The sequence below is a fragment of the Balaenoptera musculus genome, chromosome 14 (assembly GCF_009873245.2).
Source record: "Balaenoptera musculus isolate JJ_BM4_2016_0621 chromosome 14, mBalMus1.pri.v3, whole genome shotgun sequence".
Classification (NCBI taxonomy): Eukaryota; Metazoa; Chordata; class Mammalia; order Artiodactyla; family Balaenopteridae; genus Balaenoptera; species Balaenoptera musculus.
Genome location: NC_045798.1, coordinates 8275675 through 8298339, shown reverse-complemented (window position 1 = coordinate 8298339; position 22665 = coordinate 8275675). Strand labels below are relative to the sequence as shown.

The 22665-nt window shown below is 48.2% G+C and overlaps 2 protein-coding genes across 6 annotated transcripts in view; both read right to left on the bottom strand.

Annotated features, from left to right (window-relative positions):
• Positions 1–22443, bottom strand: part of KDM2B (lysine demethylase 2B) — a 122690-nt gene extending 100247 nt beyond the window's left edge. For all 5 annotated transcript variants that reach the window (XM_036874787.1, XM_036874789.1, XM_036874790.1 and 2 more), the window contains exons 1-4: positions 22138–22443; positions 20937–21081; positions 17899–17977; positions 16617–16663 (exon numbers count right to left, since the gene is read on the bottom strand). In XM_036874787.1, coding sequence (XP_036730682.1) covers positions 16617–16663; positions 17899–17977; positions 20937–21081; positions 22138–22170 — 304 coding nt within the window. In that variant the 5' untranslated portion in view covers positions 22171–22443. The remainder of the gene's footprint in view (positions 1–16616; positions 16664–17898; positions 17978–20936; positions 21082–22137) is intronic.
• LOC118906890 (RNA guanine-N7 methyltransferase activating subunit-like) lies at positions 10845–11514 on the bottom strand. The gene has a single exon (XM_036874797.1). It carries the CDS (start codon positions 11408–11410, stop codon positions 11054–11056), a length of 357 nt encoding a protein of 118 aa, XP_036730692.1. The 5' UTR covers positions 11411–11514; the 3' UTR covers positions 10845–11053.
• Positions 22444–22665: the final 222 nt, after the last annotated feature.

Sequence of the window (22665 nt, the reverse complement as noted above, 5' to 3'; positions counted from 1 at the left end):
TAGGGAGACATCCCTGGAGGCAGAGTGGTTAAGAATCCGCCTGCCAATGCAGGGGACATGGGTTTGATCCCTGGTCCAGGAAGATCCCACATGCCGCGGAGCAACTAAGCCTGTGCACCACAACTACTGAGCGCTCTAGAGCCCGCGAGCCACAACTACTGAAGCCGGCGTGCCTAGAGCCCGTGCTCCGCAACAAGAGAAGCCACCGCAATGAGAAGCCGGCGCACCGCAACCAAGAGTAGCCCCCGCTCGCCGCAACTAGAGAAAGCCTGCGCGCAGCAACAAAGACCCAATGCAGCCATAAATAAAAAAAGACGTCTTTAAAAGAAAAGTAGGGGGGCTTCCCTGGTGGCGCAGTGGTTAAGAATCCGCCTGCCAATGCAGGGGACACGGGTTCGAGCCCTGGTCTGGGAAGATCCCACATGCCGCGGAGCAACTGGGCCCGTGAGCCACAATTACTGAGCCTGCGCGTCTGGAGCCTGTGCTCCGCAACAAGGGAGGCCGCGATAGTGAGAGGCCCGCGCACCGCGTGAAGAGTGGCCCCCGCTTGCCACAACTAGAGAAAGCCCTCGCACAGAAACGAAGACACAACACAACCATAAATAAATTAATTAATTAAAATTAAAAAAAAAAAAGAAATCTTTCTATAAAAGAAAAAAGAAAAGAAAAGTAGGGACTTCCCTGGTGGTCCAGTGGGTAAGACGCCGCACTCCCAATGCAGGGGGCCCAGGCTGGATCCTTGGTCGGGGAACTAGACCACACACATGCAACTAAGAAGTCCACATGCCACAACTAAAACCTGGTGCAGCCTAAATAAATAAATAAATATTTTTTAAAAAGAAACATTTATGCTATATATGAAACAACTGGAAATTTGAACAATGGCTATGGATATTTACGCATTTTAAGGAATTTTTAAAATTCCTTAGTTTTTAAGGTTCCTAGTTTTTAAAAGACTAGGTGTGAGAGTGCACTCCATGGTCCTGAGGATCTGTCTCTTGCTTCAACGATGTTTGGAAGGAACAGACCCAGCGACGCCCCTTCCCCCAGCCTCCAACCACCCTCCAACCATTTTTCCAGTGGTAACTTTCAGAACGAGCCACTCAGGCGTCCTGGGCCTCCAGGACCAGCCAACACCATTTTTTGCGCTTAGCTCCTTATTACCTATCAACCGTGAGCTCCCAGATGTGTCAGAAATATTCCACCGCAGTGGAGGCCGCCATCAACCGCCTGGTAAACATGCATCTGCGGGCCTCCTACACCTACCTCTCTCTGGGCTTCTATTTCAATGGTGACGATGTGCCAGGGGGTGGCTCTGGAGGGCGTGGGCCACTTTTTCCACGAATTGGCAGAGGAAAAGCACGAGGGCACCAAGCATCTCTTGAAAACGCAAAACCAGCGTGCAGAAGCCATCCCAAGATGAGTGGGGTAAAAACCCAGGATGCTACGGAAGCCACCATTCTCATGGAGAAGAACCTGAACCAGGCCCTTTTGGATTTGTATGCCCTGGGTTCTGCCCATGCAGACCCCCACCTCTGTGGCTCCCTGGAGCCACTCCCTAAATGAGGTGAAACTCATCAAGAAGATGGGTGACCACCTGACTAACCTCTGCAGGCTGGCTGGTCCCCAGGCTGGGCTGGGCCAGGATCTCTTTGAAACGCTCACCCTCAAGCAGGACTAGGAGGCTCGGGAGCCCAGCAGCCTTTGAAGAGCGCCTCTGGTATCAGGGCTTCTGCCTGAAGCCTCTCAATGCAGCCACTAGCCAGCTTTTTAACCACCTTGGAGCCCTCTCCCAAGCCTTGCACCAAATGGGAACAATTCAGCTTTTTGAGGAAAAAAAAAAAAAGGCTAGGTGTGATAACGCTATTGTGATTACGTTTTTAAAAACCCCTGCTCTTGTAAATCAACTATACTATATACATTTAGAACTATATACTGAAAACTTTTGGGATGAAATGGCATGATGTCTCAATATGCTTCAAATATTGCACAAAAAGAGGAAGTGGATGGGGGTATGGAAGGGGCAAGACCACAGATTAATGGGTATTGGGGCTGAATGATGGGTACACAGGAGTTCATTATACTTTGTCTATTCTTTTTTTTTTTAGATTTTGTGATCTAATAGAATTTTGTTTCTATTTTTTGTTTCTATATGAGTGTATACATGTCAATCCCAATCTCCCAATTCATCCCACCACCACCCCCCGACCCCATCTGTCTACTCTTGTTACTTTTCAAAATTCTCTCCAATCAGAAGTATTTTTATAAATTCCAGCGGTTACCAGCTCTATGGCTTCAGAGACTCGCTTACCCTTTCTAGATTTGGACGGTCTTTATTTGTAAAACAGGCCCTTCAATGTAAGAGAGCCTAACACCATGTCTGGCACACGGTAGGGTCTGCAACACATTTACCCACCAGCTGCTAATAAGCAGGTCTGGAAAGATCCATGTGGCTCTGAATACAAAGTGAATCAGACAGAAAGGGAAAGGGAGCTCTTTCTCCCCCATACGTGGACTGCTCAGAGAGACCAGTTTTAGCGCTGAAGCCACAGCCCCATGCAGGCTCTTTATGTCACTTGAAGAGCCAGGCTGGAGGCATAGGTGCCTGACTTGCTTCTCCATCAGTGATGGCGCACAGGAGACCCCAGAACGTGCAGTGGGAGCCTCAAGGGCCCCTGGGACAGTGTCAAGAGCGCTGGACTGAGCCCTATAGGCCCAGCGACCCTGACTGCCCCTGCTCCAGGCCTCAGCTGCCTCGCATGTAAAGGCAGGAAGAAGTTGGCCTTTATAATTTTTTTTTTCGTTGCCGCAGATCTCTTCCTTCAAACAGAAGCTTTGATGAGAGCCAAATACATAAATAAAAACAAGCAGCTCAGGCTGAAGTGGGAAGGGGGTAGGCATTCAGAATTCAGAGCTGGATTCCTGGGACTTCCCTTTGAAAACCACTGGGTTAGGTCATTTTTAGGTCCTCTTCCAGGGCCAACACACTGATTTTTAGCCTAGTTTTTTTTTTTCTAGTTACTTTTTATTGGAGTATAGTTGCTTTACAATGTTGTGTCGCCTAGTTCTTAAATACTCAGGTCATATCCCTTAAATATGAACTGGGCAGAGTAGAAGGAAGGAAGAGGGAAGAGATGGAGACGCTTGCCCAAGGGGTCACTGGGGACACCTGAGGCCTGCCAGTCCCTTCCAGTCTGAGCTGGGAGATTAAGCGCCAGGCCTCCATCTTCTCAGGTTCCAGCCCGGTCTGCCACTGGTGGCAAAGGGGAGCTGGGCATAAGTGCTGGGTCTCCGAGCAGGAAGCTCAGCCCCAGGCAGGAGGCAAGTGGCCCAAATGGACAGAAGGGACAGATGGGTGCTAAGAATGGAATGTGGTACTCCAAGCTCTGGGGAGCAGCCACCCCTGGGGCAGGTAACAAGGTCAAGGTGCCTTTTGGATCCTGCAAGGGATCCACAGCGCTGAAACTCAGGCTCCTGAAGTCAAGGGGTTACAGGAGAAATTTTCCACGTCAGAGCGGTGCCTGGAGTTCCTAAGTAGGCCACCTGCTCAGCGGCAGCCCCTCCCCTCCTCATTGGTTCTCTGAGCTCACAGGCTACACACACATCCAACAAATTCCAGCTGCAGAAATTAATCCGTGGCCCCATGGCCCTTGCTTTGAAGGCTCCATCAGTCAGCTCCAAGAGCCACGGGCTCAGAGCCGGAAGGAGGCTGTGGAAAGTCACCTTGAAGGCTAACATAAAGCATGCACGGGCACTGACCCCAAACCCCCACTGAGCCCGCTCTTCAGAGACTGCACACAAGTGTCCCACATCATAGTTCTGGAACCTTCTCTATCATCCTCAAGTTTCTGGACTGGTTTTTTTCTGCTCCTTGGGAATATCTCCTCATCCACCTCATAGAGCCAGAGTTTATTATCAAGAGCACCGGCCACGGTTCAAATACTGCTCCACTACTTCCCAGCAGTGAGACCTTAGGTATATCCCTGAACCTCTCTGGGTCTCAGTTTCCTCACCTGCAAAGTGGAGATAATAGGACCCGCCCTAGTGGCTTCACACAATTATTGGAAGCACTTTGTAAACTTAAAAGTGGGGATCCTAGTGAAAATGCTGTCCCAAATTAAAGGTGCAAGGGTACAGGAAAGAGAGGACACAGGGCTGAGTCACTGCACAACTTGGGACAAATCGTTTCCCAGATCTAGGCCTCAGTTTCCTCTTTGTGAAATAAGAGGATGCTTGCAAAGGTCCGCAGGTTTTCCCTAAGCACTAATATCTTCTGACTCCCTCACCTTTGCACCTTTTAAAATTATCCCCAAGACAGGGATTTCCCTGGTGGCACAGTGGTTAAGAATCCGCCTGCTTAATGCAGGGGGCACGGGTTTGATCCCTGGTCCGGGAAGATCCCACAAGCTGCGGAGCAACTAAGCCCATGCGCCACAACTACTGAAGCCCGCGCGCCTAGAGCCCGCACTCCGCAGCAAGAGAAGCCACCGCAATGAGAAGCCCTCACACCATAACGAAGAATAGCCCCTGCTCGCCGCAACTAGACAAAAGCCCGTGAGCAGCAACGAAGACCCAATGTGGCCAAAAGCAAATAAATAAATAAATTTATTTTTTTTTTAAATGGGGCTAGTGATAAGTAGGGTTTTATGGGATCGGACAAAAAAATATAGGAAAGATCCTCAGCTTATAACAAGATCTTAGTAAACAGTAGTTAATACTATTATTTATACTCTAAGGAGCTACCCCACAGGGGAGTGATTCCTATTAGGCAAATAATGGGCAGAAGTAAATACAGTTTCCCTAGGCCCCTAGCACAATCAAAATCAAGATTTTGATTATAGAGCACTAGATTTCTAGGAAAAGGGAAACAGAACAAATCAGTGAGGCGGGTGTTTCTCTTAGAGAGAATACATACCTGAGAACATAACTGAACCCCTCTGAAACCCTCCTCCCTTGGGATTCTCAGCTCTCCTGACCTCACGTACCTTCCCCTCCTAGCATTTCTATCTGTCCTATCAGGTGGATGCCTCCTCCACATATCTGTCCAACCTTAACATCACTCCTGAGCTCAAATTCAAAGTGGCTAGAACTGGACTCATCTATAACCCCACCCAAGTCTACTTTTCCTCTTGGGTTCTGTTACAAGCATCATTTCCCAACTGCTGACATTCAAACCTACGTTTCAATCTGATGTGCCATCTACTGTCTGGGCAACTTACAAGTAACTTCTCTCCAGGCCTCAGTTTTTCTCACCTGTGAAATGGGAAAGCAAGACTAGGAGAGTTCTAAAAACTCTTCCAGAGTTTAAAAATTTTATTTTTTTATTATTTATTATTATTATTTTTTTTGGCAGCACCACACGGCTTGCGGGGTCTTAGTTCCCCAACCTGGGATCGAACCTGCACCCTCGCTGGTGAAAGCGCAGAGTCCTAACCACTGGACCTCCAGGTAATTCCCTAAAATTTTTTGAAGTCTATGATTTTAAACCAACTTTAAAAGGTCTAGGAAGGAGGGAGGGATAAATTAGGAGTATGGGATTAACAGATATAAACTACTATACATAAAATAGTAAGCAAAAAGGATTTACTGTATAACAAAGGGAACTATATCCAATATCTTGCTTTTTTTGTTTTTTAATTTTTTTATTATTATTATTTTTTTAATCTTATTGGAGTGTAATTGCTTTACAATGTTGTATTAGTTTCTGCTGTACAACAAAGTGAATCGGCTATAAGTATACATATATCCCATATCCCCTCCCTCTCGAGCCTCGCTCACACCCTCCCTATCCCACCCCTCTAGGTCGTCACAAAGCATCGAGCTGATCTCCCTGTGATATGCAGCAGCTTCCCGCTAGCCATCCATTTTACAGTTGGTAGTGTATATATCCAATATCTTGTAATAACCTATAATGGAAAATAATGTGAAAATATATATATGTATACATATATATGTATACATATATATATGAATCACTTTTCTATATACATGAAACTAATACAATATTGTTAAGTCAACTATACTTCAATTTTTAAAAAAAGATTAGGAACTTCCCTGGTGGCGCAGTGGTTAAGACTCCGAGCTCCCAATGCAGGGGGCCCTGGTTTGATCCCTGGTCAGGGAACTAGATCCCACATGCATGCCGCAACTAAGAGTTTGAATGCCACAACTAACGAGCCCGCCTGCCGCAACTAAGACCCAGAGCAACCTAAATAAATAAATAAATAAATATTAAAAATAAATATTAGTAAAAATAAAAAATAAAAATAAGGTCTGGGGGGCCAAGGATAAATTGGGAGACTGGGATTGGCATATATACACTACTCTATATAAAATAGATAACTAGTAAGGACCTACTGTATAGCACAGGGAAACTCTACTCAATACTCTGTAATGGCCCATATGAGAAAAAGAATCTAAAACAGAGTGGATATATGTATACATATAACTGATTCACTTTGCTGTACACCTGAAATTAACACAACCTTGTAAATCAACTATACTCCAATAAAAATTAAAAAAAAAAAAAAACAACGTCCAAAAAATAAAATAAAAATAAGGTCTGGGGACAAATCAGCTACCTTTGATTTCTAAGGTGTGAGAATTTAGTCTTCTCCCTAAACACAGCCAGTCAAGGGCAGAGCCCATGTCTGACGAGTCTGAGCACTTCCCGCAGGGCCAGACACAACACAGACACCTGGTAAATTTGTGAGTGAAGAATGAATGGAGGGGGCTTCCCTGGTGGCGCAGTGGTTAAGAATCTGCCTGCCAATGCAGAGAACACGGGTTCAAGCCCTGGTCCGGGAAGATCCCACATGCCATGGAGCAACTAAGCCCGTGCGTCACAACTACTGAAGCCCGCAGGCCTAGAGCCCGTGCTCCACAACAAGAGAAGCCACCGCAATGAGAAGCCCACGCACCGCAACGAAGAGTAGCCCCCGCTTGCCACAACTAGAGAAAGCCCGCACACAGCAACGAAGACCCAATGCCAAAAATAAATAAATAATTTATAAAAAAAAAGAATGGAGGAGGGTTAGGATTAGAGTAGGAAGTCATAAAGCAAAAGCATGAGCTTTGGAAGCACCCGGGGCTGGGTTTGGATCCTGTCTCCACCGCCCACTAGCTGTGTGAGCAGCTCCCTCTGAGCTTCAGATCCCCCATCTGGAAAACAGAACATAACACTTACTTTATGATTATTGGTGAGGACAAAATGAGGTCATATGGTAAACATACAGTAAAAGATAGGTGATTATTATTCTAATGGGATGAATAAATGAATACTGAATGAGGTGATTTGTCATAAAGATTTTTTAAGAAAAGGGGCCAAAGAAAGCTTCAGTTGGCTTGGGTACCCTCATTAGACAGAAATACAATAAAGAGACAATATGCAAGTCTCCCCATAGCCATGGGCCCTCCCAACCCTCAGTGACATAAGTACAGACAATGAGTGGGGACACTGTACTTTATGGATACGTTTTCTCAGAGGGTTTAAAGCATCTTCAGAGACAACAAGAATTATCTCTTCCCCAATCTCCCTATCCCCCCAACTCCCAACCCATAGATGTGAAAATATCCCAGTCTTTTTACATGAACTCTCCAGAATAGCGATCCTGGGGGTGGGGGGCACAGATTACAGCATCAAACAGACCCACACAAATGCAGTCACCTGATTCACAACAAAGTCACCTGATTCAGTGCCATGGGGAGAGGGTGTTTTTTCAGTAATGGTACTAATCAACCAGATATCCATATAGGAAAAAAAAGGATCTTGACCCCTATCTCATACCAAACACAAAAATCAATTCCAGATGAACTACATATGTACATGTGAGAGTTCAAACACTAAAGCTTTTCAAGAAAAACATATGAATATCTTTGTGACCTCAGAGTATGCAAAATTTTCTTAATTTGATGAGACACAAAACAAACTAATGGACCAGGAAGAGCTAAATGGTCTATGTTAAAATTAAGACTGTCTGTTAGTTCAAAGACATCTTTAAGAGTGTGAAAAGTAGGAGATGATTTTGGAATATGTACTAACATCCATAACAGAAAGAACCTTTAAGTTATGGGCTGAACTGTGTCCCCAAAAATTTATATGTTGAAGTTCTAACCCCCAGTAACTCAGTACGTAACCATATTTGGAGATAAAGTCTTTAAAGAGGTAATTAAAATGAGGTCTTTAGGGTGGCCCCTAATCCAGTAAGACTGGTGTTCTCATAAGAAGAGGAGATTAGACACAGATACAAACAGAGGGAACACCATGGGAAGACACAGGGAGAAGACATCCATCTATAAGCCAAGGAGAGAGACCTTCAAAGAAACTTAACCCTGCTGACACCTTGATCTTGGACTTCCAGTTCCAGAATTATGAGAAAAAAATTTTCTGTTGTTTAAGTCATCCATTCTGTGGTACTTTGTTATGTTTGGCCCTAGCAAACTGATACACCTTACAATCAATAAGAGACAATCTTTACCATAAACAAAACAAAAAGACAACCTGCAGACTGGGAGAAAATATTCACAAACGATGAGACCAGCAAGGGCTTAATTTCCAAAATATACAAACAATTCATACAACTCAATATCAAAAAAACAAACAAACCAATCAAAAAATGGGCAGAAGACCTAAATAGACCTTTCCCCAAAGAAGACATACAGATGGCACATGAAAAGCTGCTCAATATCACTAATTATTAGAGAAATGCAAATCCAAACTACACTGAGGTATCACCTTACACCAGTCAGAATGGCCAGCATCGAAAAGTCTACAAATAATAAATGCTGGAGAGGGTGTGGAGAAAAGGGAACCCTCCTACACCATTGGTAGGAATGTAAATTGGTGTAGTCACTATGGAGAACAATATGGAGGCTCCTTAAAAAACTAAGAATAGGGACTTCCCTGGTGGGGCAGTGGTTAAGAATCCACCTGCCAATGTGGGGGACACAGGTTCGAGCCCTGGTCCAGGAAGATCCCACATGCCGTGGAGCAACTAAGCCTGTGCGCCACAACTACTGAGCCTGCGCTCTAGAGCCCACGAGCCACAACTACTGAGTCCATGTGCCGCAACTACTGAAGCCCACGTGCTCTAGAGCCCATGCTCCGCAACAAGAGAAGTCACTGCAATGAGAAGCCCGTGCACCGCAACGAAGAGTAGCCCCCGCTTGCCGCAACTAGAGAAAGCCTGTGTGCAGTGATGAAGACCTAACGCAGCCAAAAAATAAATTAATTAAAAAAAAAACAAACACTAAAAATAGAGTTACCATATGATCCAGCAATCCCACTCCTGGGCATATATCCAGAAAAGACAGAAAGCTCTATTTAGAAAAGATACATGCACCCCAATGTTCACAGGAGCACTATTTACAATAGCCAAGACATGGAAACAACCTCAGGGTCCATCAACTAATGAATGAATAAAAATGTGGTGTGTGTGTGTGTGTGTGTGTGTGTGTGTGTGTGTGTATATATATATATATGTATTATATATATATATATATATATATATATATGCACACACACAATGGAATATTACTCAGCCATTAAAAAGAATGAAATAATGCCATTTGCAGCAACATGGATGGACCTAGAAATTATCATAGTAAGTGAAGTAAGTCAAAGACAAATATTATATTATATCAATTATACATGGAATCTTAAAAAAATGATACAAATGAACTTATTTACAAACAGAACCGACTCACAGACATAGAAAACAATCTTATGCTTATCAAAGGGTAATGTGGGGGAAGGGATAAATTAGGAATTTGGGATTAATAGGTACACAGTACTATATATAAAATAAACAACAAGAACCTACCGTATAGCACAGGGTACTATACTCAATACCTTGCAATAGCCTATAATGGATAAGAATCTTATATATATATATACACACACACACACACACACATATATATATAGGTATAACTGAATCACTTTGCTGTACACATGAAACTAACACAACGTAGATCAACTATACTTCAATAAAAAAAATTTTTTTAAATAAGAAACAATTTTTAAAATAATGAAGAAAAGACTTGATCAAACATTTCATAAAAGAAGATATCCAAATAGCAAATAAACATATGAAATGGAGCTCAATTTCATCAATCATTAGAAAAATGCCAAGTGAAACACAGTGAAATAGAACTATACTCCCATCAGCGTGGAGGCATGACTACAATGAACATGATGGACACACCAACTCTGGGTAAGGATATGGGGCAATCAGAACCAGAACAATCCGCTGGACAATTACTTGACAGGATCTACTAAAACTGAACATATATGTAAATTCTCTGACCCAAGCAATTCTGCTCTTAAGTATATGCCCAACAGAAATGCATCCATTTGTTCACCAATCATGCCTAGAATGTTCATAGCAGCACTATGCATACAGTTACCCAAGTGCAGTTAACTGCACTTAAACTGGCAGTTACTCAAGTGCCCACTAATAGAATGAATAAATCAATTGTGAAATAATCACATAATGGAAAACTATATAGCAATGAAAATAAATCATCTACAACTGCACACAACAATATGGATGAATCTCGTAAACACAAGGTTGAGTGATAAGACACCAAAACCAAAAGAGGACAGACACCCTGTATGATTCCACTAACACAAAGTATGAAACAGGCAAAATTCATCCACACTATTAGAAGAAGTCAGGAGAACAGTGGAGGGAGTGACTGGATGGGAATTCAAGGCGGGTTTGATCCTGGGCTTCCAATTACCCTGGTGTGTTCAATTTGTTAAAATTATACAAATTTTAACTACAGGATTACTATATGTGCACTTTTCTATATGTATATTAGACTTTTTTTTTTTTATAAGCCACAACCTTTTTAGGGGAGTATTTATTGATATTTCCAGCAGCCATCATATCTCTCCAGTAAGATCTAATTTAAAAAATGTCTCAAGTTCCAAAAAAATCAATCCACTCTCCAAAATCAGATGTAAAACTATGACCAACAGAAAATACAACATAAACTTTTGTCATGTTAACAGAGTAAATGGTTTTACTAAAAGCTGCTGACATTTCTATCAGTAGTAGCCATAGGGAGGCCGTTGGTTGTAACCATAGTGTCCATATTGATGGGGGTAGTAAGATTCTTGTCTGTGCCGCGGGTAATTGTTACCCCAGGATCGTCCATGCCACTGATTGGATCGATTGTCACTTGGCCACCCCCGTCTGCTATCCCTACCCCTAAACTGTCTGTTATCTTGCAACCGACTGCCTCTATTTCTTTGGTTCCCACCAGCTCTGCTATTCCATTCCTCAACAATTGGAGGGGACTCAGGAGGGCGTTTCAGGTATTCCTGGTACTCTTTGTCATCTTCTGTGACTCTACTGGCAAACAACTCTTCAAAATTTGGAACAGCTTCAGAAGTGTCAGTCATTCTGAAATTCCCAGGGATTTGAGGCAGCTGTACTGTTTAATGTTTAGATTGTTTAGATCTCCGGCCCAGAACACTGTCACAGGACCTCCGGACCCCTTCAGCTCTCCAAGGTAACAGCTGTATATTAGACTTCAATAAAAAGCTTTCATTTTAAGCATACAGTGCCAAAGAAATGGAAGGTGCCACTTTTTGTTCTGGTTCTTTAGAGGTGAGGAGCTAAAAACAGAGGCTAGGTGCCTGTCTTCCAGTGGGCAGATAAACAGGGCTGAGAGAAAAAAGCCCAATTTTAGGAGATTAGAGAAGAGTCTGTAGCCCCAGGTTGTGGCCTAATAGCTGGCTGTGCACCAACCCGCTTCTCAGACAGTCGCCTCCCAAGATACAGGGCCTGGGGAGGGGACAAGAGGCTGGAAGACAGGCTGAGATGCCCCACTAACTTCGAGGGGTGGTCCAGCCTCCCCCATACTCTGCCATCCAAAGCAGAACTCTCATTGGTGGGAATTCCCTGGTGGTCCAGTGGTTAGGACTCCACGCTCTCACTGCCGAGGGCGTGGGTTCAATCCCTGGTCGGGGAACTAAGATTCTACAAGACATGTGACATGGCCAAAAAAAAAAAAGAAGAACTCCCATTTGTGTTAGAGACATGGTTACGTCACCCAGCAACCCTGGGGAGTCACTCCTTCCCCACTCTCAGTCCACATGGTTCAGCTGGGCTGGGTGTGGGGTTTTGCTCCCCATTTTTGCTGCCATGTGGGGAGAAACTTGCCGGAGAATGAAGCAGAAAGAGGAAGCAAAAAAAAGGGAAGCAAAAATGAAAAGAGCCAAGATCTTGAGATCTTCTTGGAGCACCTAGATCTAGAAATGCCTAAGGTCACATCCTGAACTTATTACGTAAACCGCTGAATTCTGCTTTGCTTAGGGCAGATTGAGTTACATTTGTCACTTATGTCACTATGACAAATCTTCCCCTTCGCCACTCTCCAGAGGCCTGTGTGCACTCTCAGTGGGAATAATCCTACCCGCTGCTAACTGCCATTACAGGCATCCTTCACGGGGCTATACCTTTACAAAGCACTTTCATATTCACCAATCCGTTCGATCATTACAGAAATGCCAAGAGACATAGGCTGCAGGTATTACTATTCCCACTTTTTTGGGGGTTTTTTTGGCCGCATTGTGCGACATGCGGGATCTTAGTTCCCCGACCAGGGATTGAACCCGTGCCCCCTGCACTGCGAGCAAGGGGTCTTAACCACTGGACCGCCAGGGAAGTCTCAGTATTCCCACTTTCTTTGCCATCCTAGACTTTTCTGAGAGCCGGCAAGGACGTCAGGACCATCTAATTGAATCCTCTTGCTCTCACAATGAGAAGAATGAGGCTCCAGGAAAGAAGGGGCAGCCTGGATACAACCAGAGAATAACAAAACTACAAAGGGCTTGAAAATTCTTCAAAAGCACCGAGGGCAACATTACTGAGACTGTGATGTTCCCTGATCCCCAGATTTGAGAATCTGGCTTTAATCCTTGTCCATAAAGAAACCATCGGATCCACATCCTGCCATTAGAATAATAATGGGGGGCTTCCCTGGTGGCGCAGTGGTTAAGAATCCGCCTGCCAATGCAGGGGACACGGGTTCGAGCCCTGGTCCAGGAAGATTCCACATGCCGCGGAGCAACTCAGTCCGAGCGCCACAACGGCTGAGCCTGCGCTCTAGAGCCCGCGAGCCACAACTACTGAGCCCATGTGCTGCAACTACTGAAGCCCGCGCGCCTAGAGCCCGTGCTCCGCAACAAGAGAAGCCACCGTAATGAGAAGCCGGCGCACCGCAACTAAGAGTAGCCACCACTCGCCACAACTAGAGAAAGCCCGCGCGCAGTAAGGAAGAATCAAAAAGCAGCCAAAAATAAATTTTAAAAAATTAAAAAAAAAGAAGAATGGGGACCATTTCGTCATCCGCCATAATGCTAAGCATTCATTCATTCTCTTACAGGACCCTTCTTTGAGGCAGGTTCTGCTCTTAGCTCCATTTTACAGCTGAGGAGTAGCTTGCCCCAAATCACTCAGCCAAGCAGCAGAGCTGAGTCCCAACAACAAAGGCTGGGGGTGGGTTGAGGCACCAGAGAGAGTCACCTGTGCCAAGATTTGATTTACGGGGTCCATCGCCCCATCTTCTGCTCACTGCTGGAAGGCTGCCTCTTTCTGCTCTGACGTCCACTTCCTTCAGCATTTCTAGAATCCAGCTTTAAAAAAAAAAATCTATCTCCTGAGCAAGCCCTCACCAGTTAACTGAGATCCTTCTGTCAACAGCAGCACCTCCGTATGGCCAACCGGTCCTCCCTTCTTTTTTTTCTTTTTTTTCCACCACATGTCATGTGGGATCTTAGTTCCCCAAACCAGGGATGGAACCCGCGCCCGCTGCACTGGAAGTGCTGAGTCTTAACCACTGGACCGCCAAGGAAGTCCCTGGTTCTCCCTTCTGAGTTAACACATCTCTGGGTCAATAATTCAGGCTGGGGACTTCCCTGGTGGCACTGTGGGTAAGAATCCACCTGCCAATGCAGGGGACACAGGTTTGAGCCCTGGCCGGGAAGATCCCACATGCCGCGGAGCAACTGAGCCCATGCACCACAACTACTGAGCCTGCGCGCTAGAGCCCGTGTGCCACAACTACTGAAGCCCGCACGCCTAGAGCGCGTGCTCCGCAACAAGAGAAGCCACTGCAGTGAGAAGTCCACGCACTGCAACGAAGAGTAGCCCCGACTCGCGGCAACAAGAGAAAGCCGCGGGCAGCAACAAAGACCCAACACAGCCAAAAATTAATTAATTAATTAATTAATTTTAAAAATAATAATAATAATTCAGGCTGGATCTCTGCACACCCACTGGTCAGCTGCCTTCATTCTCCATACAACCACAAGAGTCAGCTTTTATAGAACTTAAATCAGATCACATTACTTCACACCCACCAGGAATGGCTACCATCAAAAACACAGACAGGGCTTCCCTGGTGGCGCAGTGGTTGAGAATCTGCCTGCCAATGCAGGGGACACGGGTTCGAGCCCTGGTCTGGGAAGATCCCACATGCCGCGGAGCAACTAGGCCCGTGAGCCATAATTACTGAGCCTGCGCGTCTGGAGCCTGTGCTCCACAACAAGAGAGGCCGTGATAGTGAGAGGCCCGCGCACCGCGATGAGGAGTGGCCCCCACTTGCCGCAACTAGAGAAAGCCCTCGCACAGAAACGAAGACCCAACACAGTCATAAATAATTAAATTAAAAAAAAAAAAAAGGCAGACAAACACACACACACACAAGACAGACAATAACAAGTGTGGGTAAAGATGTAGAGAAATTAGAACCCTCGTATGTTGCTAATGGGAATTTAAAATGGCGTAGCTACTTTGGAAAACAGTCTGGCAGTTCCTGAGGAGATTAAATGTAGTTACCCTATGACCCAACAATTCCCTTCCTACGTATATACCCCAAAAACGTGAATATGTATGTTCACACTAAAACTTGTACACGAGTAGTCATAGCAGCATTATTCATAATACCCAAGAAGTAGAAACAACTAAAATGTTCATCAACAGACTAATGGGTAAACAAAATGTGGTCTATCCATATAATGGGATACTGTTCAGCCATAAAAAGTAATAAAGTACTGAGACATGTTACAACACAGATGAACCTCGAAAACATGAGGCCAAGTGAAAGAAGCCACACACAAAGGACCACATATTATGATTCCACTTATATGGAATATCCAGAAGAGACAAACCCACAGAGGCAAAAAGCAGATTGGCTGTCAGGGGATGGAGGGAGAGGGGAATTGGGAGGTACAGGGCTTACTTTGGGGGTGATGAAAATGTTCTGGAATTAGTTAGTGGTAATGGTTGCACAACATTGTGAATATATTAAGAACCACTGGGGAATTCCCTGGCGGTCCAGTGGTTAGGACTCGGCACTTTCACTGCTGTGGCCCAGGTTCAATCCCTGGTCAGGGAACTAAGATCCTGCAAGCCATGCAATGTGGCCAAAAAGAAAAAAAGAACCACTGAATTGCACACTTTAAAATGGTTAGATGGTGAATTTTATGGTCTATGAATTCTATCTCAATTTAAAAAATATTTTTAATTCCCCCCTCAAGAAAATAATCAGATCACAAAGCTACCGCCTCACCACACTTTAAAACTCCCCAGTGGCCTCCCATCACCCCAGCAGTTAAACCCAAATTCCCCACCAGGGCCTAGAAGGTCCTACGTGGGCCTGGCCCTGCAACTTCTCCCACCTCTCCTACTACTTGCCCCCTCACTCCTTCCATTCCTCCCCCACCCTTTGCCCTTGTTCATTCCTCCGTCTGGAATGTCCTTTCCCACAGCTGGCTTCTCATCAGTCAGGTCTCTGTCCAAACGTCCTCATCACCTCCACCCAGAGGCCCTCCCTGACCACCCCCCATCTAAAACAAAACACAGCTCCAGCAAGCTCCATCCCATTACCCTGCTTTACTTCTTCATATCCCTTATCACCCTCTGAAAAGATGTAAATTTTTTAAAACTATTTATTTCTTTGTTGCCTGTCACTCCAACCAAGAGGGCAGGGGTCTTGTCTGTCCTGCTCACAGCTCTGAATTAGCCTACCACGTAGGAGCTACTTGAGAAACACTTTTGGAAAGAATGGATGTATTGAACAACTTCCTGTAAAATCTGAAAGGCAGCCCGCTACCTGGTCAGGAGTCCGGAGCACTCAGTGAGTCCAGCCGAGCTCTGTAGGTGCTCAGCGCCAAGCTCTGCCCTAGACCTGTCTGGAACCCTGAGGAAGCAGGAAGAATGATCCCTCCCCTTGAAAGTTCTGAAAGTCTTTCAGGGGTCACACAGCACCCAGTGTTTACCCAGCAACCCACAAACAAACGCAAAGGAGAGATCTAAGATTGCCTTGATGACACCCAGGCTGGAGGCTAGGGTCCAAATCAGCCTCATAAAACTGCACTGGCAAACACCCTCTAATACAGCTTCTTACGGCTTTGCAATCTGACCTGTTCTCCAGAACGAGACGGTTGCAGCTCACACCTGCTCCTGCCTCCTCGCATGGGGACTTTCTTTTCAGAGGCAGTTAAATATCCAAACAGGCAGGTGGTACAGGCCTCGTCCCCCGCCACCACCACGCCCCCCCAATTCAGCATCTCTGGGCCACGCACACACACAGCAACTTACCCACTAGGAGTTTGACATCTCGGACTGTGAAATCAGGGTCAGGCATCCTCGAAAAAGAGGAACACAGACATTTGATGAGAAGAAATAACAGGGTTAGACCCAACAATTGGGGCAGAGGGAGGCCATTTTTCCAAGAGAGTTGCCTGGTTCTCATGCTGGGAATCCAAAATGGGATAACTCAGCGGGAGGGTCACCCCCCAAACCGGTCAGCAGCTTCCTCACCTCAACGGCAAAACAAACCCCTCACTCTCCCTGGCACCTGAACTCAGCATAGCTACAGAGAAGAGGATGGACATCCACTGTCCCCCTGCCGCTTATCTGGGGAAGACTGAAGTGTACTGTCAAGGTAAGCGCCAGAGTTGGGCATTCAAACACTTGCTTTCTTTTAGGGTGGGTAGCCCTCTCTGTGGCTCCTCTTCTAGAAAATACTCTCCATAAGGAGTTGTATGGAGGGTGGGAGGGACCCCTTTTAAGTTTAGAGGGAAAAAAAAACATATCGCATCAATTCCAGGGATTTGGTGACACTGGCTATGACGACTGTGATGAGGTTCACTATTAATTAATAGTGATGCCAAAGGTTTAATTTCTGTTGGTAGGAATGACTGGCAGTAGACGCTGTGGAGGGAGGGAGTCTGTGATGAAACCCTCAACTTCCCCCCCCCCCGCACCCCTGCCCAGGGGACAGAAACCTGTTCTTCCATCCAGCCTCCGGATGGCTCTCTCCCCCAGCGGAAGCTCTGACAGATCTCGAAGAGAATGTAAACCAGACAGGACACGATGGGAGGCAGGTGCTGGGGCCCGAGCCGAAAGGGGAGACGAGGGCCTAGCATCCTAGGAAACACACCCTCCACAGAAAAGGGCCAGTTTCCCACATAGTGTGAGTCTGAGTAGAAAATATGCATGTAGGCGTCCTGCCTCTGGGCCCAGAAGCTGGCCAATCCCTTTGCAGCTCAGGCCCTGCCTCAGTTTCCTGATTCAGGGGGAGGACACAATTCTCTTCAGGAAGTCACTGCGTGTAACTGGGGTGGGTCAGGGGAAAAAGTCCACGCTGTTTAAGTACCCTGTGACCTCTCCATCCAAATTCTCTGAAAATCCAGACTCATCTTTAAAGAGTTTTTCCCCTCTGTCAGGCCTTGAATAAGGAGATACAATCCCCAAATAATGAAGAAAAGTCCTTCTCAGTGATGAGAGGTAAGGAAAAGGGTGGAAGAAATCCATCCCAAGCTACAAACTGTGTTAGGGAAGGAGACAGGGGAAGAAGCAATTGGTTTCAGCAACTTACTTAATTCCCAGGCCATCCTTTTCTCGAAATACCAGGGGAACTCTGAGAGCTTCTCTCTGCACGTACTCATAGTTGAAATCTGTTTGGAGATTGGAATTAAAACAGGTTGGTTAAGTCATGAAGGAGCAAATGAACCATGATCCATTGGGTAGGGGAAGAAAAATGATGGAGGAAGGGGCAGGGGTTATACTAGACGCAGGCACCAGCTCAAAGGGCAAGAGCTCCCTAGAAAATGACAAGGAAATGGATTAGGCAAAGCCCAAGAGAAGCCATGCCAACTGTCAGCTCCTCTGCCTACTCAGTCATTGCCTGCATGCCCCAAGGGTCAGAACTTGTCAATGAACAGCCCAAGGCTGGAGAGGACTGGGGAGGGAGCCTCATGAAAGAGCCCCACACAGCTAGCTCAGTTATCATGGCAAGAGAGGGACGGATGGAGAAACACATCCCAAGCTGAGCTCAGAAAGTAAAGGAACTGCAAAATTGAAGAATGCCACCTGGGAGGATCTGAAGCCCCAGAGAGGAGGCTGGGAGGAGGGTTCTCATTGTAGCTGAGCATCAGGGAAGATCTTATTGTAATATCCTGCATGGTGAAGGGGAGGGGGGAAAAGCCGGTTTCCCTGGAAACTGTGTATCTGGTGCCAAAATAACTAGGGAACTGGGCACAGCTTTGCTGTCTTAATAGTGAAATTCTACTGCAGCCATCAGAACACTAGCTTCAGCTGGATAACCAAGAGGGATTCTCCCCAGGTGGAGGCTGTGTGAAGGGGACATAGTGAGGCCTGAAGAAAATACACCGCGTAGTTTCTCTGTCTGACTGACGCTTGTCTAGTGTAGACCCCCAATATCCTTATCGAAAGCCCTAGAGCACGAAGGAAGCCTTAGCTTCTATCTTCCTGAGTTCCAAAAGTAGGGGATCTGACCCAACCATATCCCTAAATATGGAGGTGAGGGAGGCGGAGATAAATCCTCACATCCCCAAATCCTCAGGTAATTGAAGCAATTCACAAAGGCACAAGCCCTCCCTGGCCAGTCAGAAGGGAGATAGAGGAGATCCCAGGCCACTGAAGCCCCTGCCCCAGGGAACAGTTCACTAGGGCAGCTTGGGGGAGTGGGGGTAGGGAGAGGCCAAGGCAACTCTGCTCAGAGGAGAGAGAACAAAACCAGAGCTGGGGAAAGTCCTGACCTTAGCAGCTCAGATCCCCAGGAGCTCCCAGTGAATGGGGATTCCTAAGGATTTAAAGGCAGAGAAGTTTAAGAAGCTTCTATTTTGAATCCAGGCTAAGGGCTCCTTCTGTTTCTCAGCTCCTCCCTCGAGTTTTGGGGCAAGATCTGAATTAACAACCAAAAACCCTAGAGCCCTCTCCTTTGAAAGGAGCCTGGACAGCAGATTTAAGGGCTCTCCCTCGCTGGAAACCCACCCCCAGCCCACCCCATACACACACACCCAGAGTCCACCCCCAGGGTCAGCTTCAACTTCCTCAAATGAGCCTGAGAAAACACTGAGATCCTGGGCAGAGAATTCCTCACCAATGACCAGGAAGAGTTGCATACTGTTTTCTCCTACGATCCGCCAAACGACTCAAGAAAAATGGGGACGGAGAGGAATTAAAATCCCATTTGTGCTAAGGAAATTTAAATGTAGTTGAGACTAGACCCCTGAACTGTCTGGCCTCTGGGTGCAATGCTCTTAAGACCTGGCAGGCTGGAAGAAACTTCTTCTTCCCTCCCCTCACAACTACCCCCTACCACCGAAGCCCAGCACTCCAGGAAGCAATGGGCACAAAAGAGAAACTTCAAAAATGCAAAGCTAGGCGGTCTCTCCTAGGGGCTAACCCTATAGCCCTAGCCACTCAACCGGAACCTGGAGGCGGGAGGCGCTGCCCAGTGATCAGCTCCTGAGGGATGGGAGGGTTTTCCAAGGGGGAAGGGGATAAACAAAATGGAAACAGAGTAATATAAAGGAAACCCAAATGTCTGAGGGGCAAAAATGAACTTACAAACCCCAGAAGGGCATAGGGAGATGCTTAAGTAGGCAGGGCAAATCCAAAACCCCAATCCCACAGGTCAAACCAGGGGCCTTGCAGGCCTTAGACCCAAGCCAGAGCATCACCTCAAAGTCTGGAAGACACTCCCAGACACTTTGCTAGTACCAGGGTCAGGGAGGTAGGCCCTGAAGGTCTCAGGCTAGGGTGACATTCCCAAACCCCAGAGGCTTCTCCAACTTCTGCTCTAAACTGGCAGGGCCCACAAGAGGGACAGAGCTCGCAAGGCCTCAGCCCTGGGAAGAGACCCTGCTTCCCAGGGGGGGGGTGCCCCAAGTCTTCACCTCAAACTGCCACGGGGCAGCCTGAAGCCTGATGGGGGGATAACTCCCTTACCCACAGTCCCCACTTCAAGCATCAGGGCTGCAGGGCTAGAGACCTCAGGCTTAAGCGGGGGCCAGCCAACAACTCCGGCTCACCCACCCTGCTCCAATCTAGCAGGGCTCACGAGGTGATGGAGCTCAGCAGACCCCAGGCCTGAGGAGGTGTCACTAAGTGACCGGGGGCATCCCCAGCGCCAGGTCCTAACTGGCAGGGCCCGAAATGGCATGGGGTTTGGGAGGCCACAGGCCTGGGGGTCCCCCACCCCACTGCCCCTGGGGTGCCCCAGCCCCGCTCCAGCCCATCGGCTGCACCTCGTGCAGCGCAAGGAGCTGGCCCGGCTCCGGGAGGGGTAGAACGCGGCGCACCCGCCCTCCATCTGTCCGCCCGTCGGTCCCCAGGTCCCTCAGTCCGCCGGCCCCCTGGCTCTACCCACCCTGGGGCTAGTGGTGGGCGCGGGCCGGGCCTAGGCCCACGCCCGGCCCCGGTTCCCGCCTGCCCTCCTCCCTCGCCACCCAGCCCACCCCACCCCCCCAGTGCTCGGCCTCGTTTCGTCACCGGATCCCCTGGAATGGGGGACGCGGGCGCGAAATACGAACCCAGCCACCGGCAGCTCCCTCCCCACGTGCGCTCGGGCCGCGCCGCGGAGGACTGCCCGAGGAGGGGGCGCCTCACCTTTGCCCTCCATGGCGTGCACGAAGTCCCCCTGGTACAGCTGGCTGCGCAGCTTCTCCTCCAGGCTGAAGCCGCGGACGCTGACGATCTCCTCCACGTCCGACAAGTCCTCGTTCTCGTCGTATCTCTGGCGGTCAATCGGGCGCTGCAGGGACCCAAACCAGAGAGCCCGGGACATTACTGGGGGAAGTGGGGGTCGCCTCTCACCCTGGGCGCAGCTCGAACAGGTGCAGGAGCCGCGCGCCCCCTGCACCCCACCACTGCGACCGGAGCAACTTTGCGCAAAAGCCAAAGATGCTGAAAATGGGGATAATGAGAGGGGCCCGCGCCCCCAGGGTCAAGCTGCGCCCTAAACAGGGCACTCCCCTCCTGCATCTTTGGAGGCCATGGGAGGGATATCTGGGGGTCTCCCTTGCCCCCCCCCCAGGGTTAGGTTTTGCCCACTCGGCCGGGAGCCTGGTTATGTAACCCGCGAGGGGGGCTCGGCGCACGGGCTGGCGGGGCATTTGTAGGCCCCGGGAGGAGCCGCCGCAGCGCCCGGCTCGGCGCTAACAGCAGCCCTGGCGGCCACAGCGGCAGAGCCGGGAAGCCGGAACCGGGGGCCGGCGGCATTTCTAAGCCTGGAGCCGCCCCCGAGCTACGGGGGAAGCTGGAAAGCTGAAATGGAAGGGCTGAGACCCCAGCCGCCCCCGCCGACCGACCGCCAGTGCAAGAAGAAGAGATGGGAGGGGGGGTTCGGGGCTTGGGAGGGGGAGAGGCAGACGGCCCGCCACAAAGCTCCCATCGGAGACCCCAAAACGCACCAGCAGCTGTCTCATCTCCCCACAAGCGCGCGCGCACACTCACTTCCTAAGGAGAATCCCCCGCCACTCCCCGCATCCCCTGCCTCCTCCCTCCACCGCCGAGCGCCCAGCCCCGCAGCCCCCCAGATTCCGGGCGAACCCCGAGCCCGCTGAGCACCCCCCTCCACGCCTTTCCCCGCTACCACCTCCCCACTTAAGTGTCTGAGACTCTGAGCCTCACAAGGGACTGGAGGAGTAAGCTGCTTGCTTCCTTTTGCATGCAATTTATTATATTTTTTTTCCGGTCCTCTTGCAAAATACAGAAAAGGAAAGAAAAGGCAGCAAGAAACAACAACAAAAAAAATAGATCTATCATATACCAGATACAGATTTGGAAAAAAAAAAAAAAAGCTACACACCAATCTTCTTCCAGAGTCTTTCTCTGCCTCCATTTTTTTAGGAGAGTTCACCAATTAATTGTCAACACTCCTGCCCCCTGCATTTTGGCGGAGGGGGGAAGGAGGGAAGACCAAAGAAAACAAACCAAAAAATAAATAAATAAAGCTAGCCAGAGCCGAGATCTACAAAGTTTTGCACCAACACTTAAGCAGATCCGTTTGCAAAGTCCTAGGAAACCATTTTCAGCAGTTGTGGGGGGAGGCGTCGACGTCATAATCCCCGGAACGTAAACATTGTTGCCGATCGCGCTCCGAGCCCGCGGCCCGGCTTGGGGGGGGCACTCGGCCCGGGATGGGGGTGGGCGGGGGCGGTGGCCTGAGGAGGTGTGGGGCGGGGAGGGCGCCCGGGAGGCACCGGGCGCCGTTAGCGCCCTGGCATCGCTGTTTTGTTGTTGGGTCACGAGTGCGCCTCTGCACGCAGGCGCCGCCGCCGCCCGGGAGTTGTGTGCAGAGCTGACTTTTGGAAGGGCTGAGTTGCAGGCGGCGGGC

Coding starts and splice junctions, on each gene's coding strand:
- LOC118906890 (XM_036874797.1), bottom strand. CDS start 11,410: ATGACTGACACTTCTGAAGCTGTTCCAAATTTTGAAGAGTTGTTTGCC.